The following is a 6089-nucleotide window of genomic DNA, read 5'->3' as shown; positions in this document are numbered from 1 at the left end:
ATCAAGGAGAGAGAGCAAAGGTCAGGGCAGTATGTGGACTGAGGAATTTTAATAGAAAAGCTATATTTAGCCACTCGAATTGGTAGCACTATAAGGAGTAGGTCAAATTTTTTTCAGGTAAACAAAAGTAGAAATGATATATGTGGTATCCAGCATCTGAAGTCAATCTTAACACACTTAATTTGATGTATTTCTAAAAATCCAGAAAGGAGATGTTCTCATATGGATAAATAGGTTTTGTTAACATAAAACTAAATGTACCCATTTTTGGGGTTGTGTTTTTACTTTTTTGATGGTGTCTTTGAAGCACAAGGGTTATATTAACTTTGGTGTTGTTCAAGCTATCATTTTTTTCTTTTGATGATTTTTTTTTTAAATTCAAACTGCGATTTTATTATCTAGCTTGGGGTTTTGAACAGTGAACATAACGGATTTGTCCCCACTTCCATCCTTTTCTTTCAAAATGAGTTTGAAAAGCTCTTTCTCTCTTTTACAAGCTGGAAAGTGTCCTTGGTACAATGAAGACTCAAATTGTATCTTATCGTCATGTCCTGGAACACTTCTCTGAAAGAATATGATGTCATTCCCTTCGTCGCTGATACTATCTGGGGGTCTCATTTCCTTAAAGGAAATAGTTTTGTTCTTACAGGACAGAGTAGACATTCTATTACACATCACAGAGATGGTTACCGCCAGACCTCTGGTGAGGCTATCTTTATACGTATTTATGATAAATATGGTATGGGATGCGCTTTCTGTACAGTCAGAATCAGGCATATCTTCAAACACTGGTTGATTGCCCTCATTAATGAAGAGAACTTGGTCGTTCAAATTTCGTATGATAGAGAGTCTAGGTTCAAGCTGCCAAAGTAATCTGATTCCAGGTTGTCATCATTTTCAGCTACAAAGTAAAGTATATTGTCAATAAATTTCATTCCCACAAAGTTGATGCAGTTGTCTTCTACTGGGTTAGTAGCCATCTTTATTCCTGTGCTTGACAGTTTCCTACGAGAGGAAGGGATCTGGAAAGTTTGAGGTCTCTCTTTTCTTGAGGCCGTGGAGATGGGAAAAGGTGGCAGTCCCTTCAGCCGCTGAAGCCGGCAGCTGAGAATGCAGAAATCTGCTTTGGAAAGCAGAGCGAGCTGGTTGTCAGTTCTAATTGCCATCTAGGAGGAGACCAAGCTTCTGGGGGAGGATCTTTTGATGATTTTGATGTTGTTTTTGTATTAAAGAAGATTCTGCCCAAACTAAAATAACAAAAATATAATTCTAAGAGTTCTGTACACTTAGTTCTTATATTTAGGCTGATGATCCATTTGAATTAATTTGTATCACTTCATAAGAAAGGAATTTAAATTATTTATTTTGAATATGGATATTTAGCTGTCTCAGCATCATTAATTTTTATTTATTCGTTTACTTTTATTATGATAAGAACACTTAAAACAGGCGAGTAGAACTACATCAAACTAAAAAACCTCTCCACAGCACAGAAAATGATCAACAAAATGAAAAGGAAACTTAGAAAATGGGAGGAAATATTAGCAAACTCTGTAATTTGATAAGGAATTAATATAAGGAACTCATTTGGCAATAGTAAAATTAAATTAAATGTAAATAAAATATGATTTTAAAAATGGGGGAAGGACTAAAATAGGTCTTCTCCAGGGAAGACATACACATGGCCACAGGACCATTTACTGAAAAAAAAAAAATTTGTTATTTTGACACTCCTGTTGAGAAATAATCGGCTATTGATAATTTTAAGCCTTACTTGGGATGCCTTTTAATTTATTCAGATAGTCCTCCTTTCTTTCAACAATGTTTTGTAGTTTTCCACCTACACAACTTTAATTTCTTTTTGTAAGCTTTTTCCAATATTTTGTTCATATTGACATAGTATATGTAATACAATTAATACAGTAGTGTATATAATACATTCAATTTTCATATTGATCTTGTACACTGATATTTGTGTGAACTTGTTTATTAGCTCAAATACATTTGTTAATTTTTTGGATTTTATATATACAAAACCATGTCATATATAAATAGAGATTGCTTTACTTCTTCCTATTCCTTTCATTTCTTTTTCACATTAGCTGTTCCAGCTAGCACCTCCTGTAAAATGTTCAGTTGTGATGAGAGTGGGCATCCTTGTCTTGTTCTTGATTTTAGGGGAAAATTTTCTTTCCTTTACCATTTAGAATTTTGGGAGACATACTTTATCAGATTCAGGAAGTTTTCTTCTAGTCTTAGTTTGTTGAATGTTTTTCTTCAGGAAAGTGTATTAAATCTTGTCCAATGTTTTTATTATATCTATACAGATGATATGTGGATTGTATATTTTATTTTATGAATATTGTTTATCAGATTGATTGTTTTGCATGTGTTGAATCAATTTTACATTCCTGGGATATGTATATGCCATGACACCTGGTCATGCCATATAATCTTTTATGGTAATTCATACTATCTTGTTGAGGATTTTTACATGGATATTAATAAAGGACATTCATCTGTAATTGATTCTCTTGTAATGTCTTTGTTTTTTTTTTTTTTTAATATTGACCTTATAGATGTATTCTTTTCTTTTTTTTAGGTGCAATTGTAAAAGATTTGCTGTTAATTCTATTTAAAACAATCGGTAAGAATTAGTCAGTGAAGCTATCTGGCCTTGTCTATTCTTCACCAAAGGTTTTGTGACTAATAGTTGATTATCATCTTATTGTTATAAGTCTATTAAAATTTAATCTTAAGTCAGTTTTAAAGATTTTTTTTGTAATTTATCCATTTCATTAGGTTATCTAGTGTATTGGGAGTCATATGTTTAAAGTATTACTAATTAGGGATGCCTGGGTGGCTCAGTTGATAAAGCGGCTACCATTGACTCAGGTCTTGCAGGGATCAAGCCAGGCAGGCTCCTCAACAGGGAGCCTGCTTTTCCCTCTCCCTCTGTCTGCTGCTCCATCTGCTTGTGCTCTCTCTCTCTCTCTCTCAATCTCTGTCAAATAAATAAAATCTTTAAAAAATATTACTCATTCCACCACAGGAATCAGAAAATATAAAAAAATAAAAGACATCCAAATTGTTTAGGAAGAAGTAAAACTCTCATTATTGCAAATGACATTATACTATAAATAGAAAAGACTCCACAAAAAAATTACTAGAAATGATAAATGAATTCAGTAAAGTTGCAGGGAAATTAAAAATCAATGAACAGAAATCTGTTGTATTCCTGTACACTAATAATGAAGCAGCACAAAGTGAAATTAGGAAAACAAATCCAATTTATTATTGCACCAAGCAATAAAATATGTAGGAATAAACTTAATCAAAGTGGTGAAAGACCTGTACTCTGAAAACTATGACACATTGACAAAAGAAATTTAAGATAACACAAAGAAATGGAAAGACATTCCATGCTCATATTTGGTAGAACAAATATTGTTAAAATGTCTATACTACCTAAGGGAACCCACAGATTTAATGTAATCTCTATCAAAATACCAATTGTATTTTCCACAGAACAATCCTAAAATTTGTGCAGAACCATAAAAGACTTCAAATAGCCAAAGCAATATTGAAAAAGAAAAACATAACTGGAGGTATCACAATTCCAGATCTCAAGTTACATTACAAAATAAGAGTAATTAAACTAGTATGTTACTGGCATAAAAATTTACACACAGATCAATAAAAAAGAACAGAAAACCCAGAAATAAACCCATGATTGTATGGTCAATAAATCTTTGACAAAGGAGGAATGACTATACAATGGGGGAAAAACAGTCTCTTCAACAAATAGGAAAACTGGACAACTATATGAGAAAGAATGAAACTTCACTACTTTCTTTCACCATACACAAAATAAACTCAAAATGGATTAAAGACCTAAATATGAGACAGGAAATCATAAAAGTCCTAGAAGTGAGCACAGGCAGTAATTTCTCTGACACTGGACATAGCAACATTTTTTTTCTAGTTGGTATCCTGAGGTAACAAATAAAAACAAACATAAACTATTAGAACTACATCAAAATAAAAAGTTTCTGCCCACCAAAAGAAAGAATCAACAAAACTAAAGGCAACCTACAGATTGGGAGAAGATATTTGCAAAGAACATATCTGATACAGCGTTAGTATCCAAAGTGTATAAGGAACTGATAAAACTTAGCACCTAAAACCCAAATAATCCAATTTTAAAAAGGTCAGAAGACAAGAACAGACATTTCTAAAAAGAAGACATACAGATGGCAACAGACACAGGAAAAGATGCTCAGCATCACTCACTATCAGGGAAATACAAATCAAAAACCTCAATGAGATATCATGGCACACCTGTCCCAAGGTCTAAAATCAACAACACAAGTAACTAACAAGTGTTGGCAAGTATATAGAGAAAAAAGAACCCTCTTGCACTGCTGGTGGACATGAACTTGTGGGGCCATTGTGGAAAATAGTATGGCAACTTACCAAAAAATTTTAAAATGTATCTATCCTATAATTTGTTAGGCAGTCAATTAGGCATGAGGGAGGAGGGTTAAAGCAGATGTTGGCCATGCCACACCCGAGGGTTAACAGCCACACATTTAGAGCCACCTCTGAGGGTTACAGAATAAGAAGGCTCAGTCACAGGGCGCCTGGGTGGCTCAGTGGGTTAAGCCGCTGCCTTCGGCTCAGGTCATGATCTCAGGGTCCTGGGATCGAGTCCGCATCGGGCTCTCTGCTCAGCAGGGAGTCTGCTTCCTCCTCTCTCTGCCTGTTTCTCTGCCTACTTGTGATCTGTCTCTGTCAAAGAAATAAATAAAATTTAAAAAAAAATTTTAATAAAAAAAAAAAAAAGAAGGCTCAGTCACAGAGGTTACTGAAAAGCGACAATGGGTACTTCCAAGAGCTGAGCCTGTGCACAAAAGGTGCAACTTGCCCTTAGGGTCACAGCAAAAGGTCATTATAAACTCATAAATATACAATACATAAATAAATACAATTATAACAGAATGCATCATGGGTAGGGACATGCACAGAAACCAAAATGTTGTATAACCACCAGCTCTCAATCAAAACTGTCAACCAGGGTTCCTGGGTGGTTCATTTGGTTAAGCAACTGCCTTAGGCTCAGGTCATGATCTCAGAATCCTGGGATCAAGTCCTGGTGCTCCCAGCTCCACAGGGAGTCTGTTTCTCTCTCTGACCTTCTACCCTCTCGGGTCCTCTCTCCCTCTTTCTCTATCTCAAATAAATAAAATATTTTTTTAAATGTCAACCAAAGCCAAATTTACATTTTCACAAAACAGTCGTAAAAGGATGCAGCTAGAGCTTTTCAGTGCTATTGCCACTCTTGCTCCAGCAGTGACCCACTTTTATTCTTGAAAGTGTACTATACTTATCTACTCAGTATACTACCTCCCCATTCCAGTCTTGGTTCTCCAATTCTTTTGGTACATGTGGGACAAGAACAAGAACTGAGTGACCTGGTAGCAGACTCAGTAATCACACTATTGGGTATTTACCCACTTCTAGTGGAAGTAGTATCAGGTCTCATTTAACAAGCAGAACAGAGCACACCTACGTAAAACTGACCACTCTCTGGCCAAGGATGAAACACTGCTTGTAGACAAGGAAAGCATCTGCAGACAATTGACCTGGAGGACAGAGCAGCCAAAACATAGCAGCAGAGTGCACGCAGCACACACCAGCAACACTCTTGGAAGTTTCAGGCCCTGGACACTTCCTGACATCTTCATAAAGTCATTCCTCTCAGAAAACAGGAAACATAACAGCCTTTTCTAACACAGAAGTAGACAGACACTTAGACAAAATGCTAGAACAGAAGAATTCATTCCAAATAAGATAAGATAAGGTCATAGCTAGTGATCTAAGAGAAATATATATAATTAATATGCCTGATGGAGAATTTAAAGCAACAATCAAAGATACTTGGTGGGCTTGAGAAAAGAAAGGAAAACTTCAGGAAGAAGTCTATACTATCCTAAGTAATTTATAGATTAAATGCTATCCTTATCAAAATACCAACTGCATTTTACACAGAACTAGAACAAACAAAAATTTGTATGGAACCACAGAAG

General features: G+C 35.1%; 1 protein-coding gene across 1 annotated transcript; it reads right to left on the bottom strand.

Annotated features, from left to right (window-relative positions):
- Positions 1–378: 378 nt before the first annotated feature.
- LOC132002682 (interleukin-18-like) lies at positions 379–1018 on the bottom strand. Its single transcript, XM_059377792.1, is given in 2 exon segments — positions 379–863; positions 866–1018. Coding segments are annotated over 2 exon segments (600 nt in total). The 5' UTR covers positions 981–1018.
- Between the last annotated feature and the right edge of the window lie 5071 nt (positions 1019–6089).

The sequence above is a fragment of the Mustela nigripes genome, chromosome 15 (genome assembly GCF_022355385.1).
Source record: "Mustela nigripes isolate SB6536 chromosome 15, MUSNIG.SB6536, whole genome shotgun sequence".
Classification (NCBI taxonomy): domain Eukaryota; kingdom Metazoa; phylum Chordata; class Mammalia; order Carnivora; family Mustelidae; genus Mustela; species Mustela nigripes.
The sequence above is the reverse complement of the archived record's forward strand: the minus strand, read 5'-3'. Positions and strand labels throughout refer to the sequence as shown.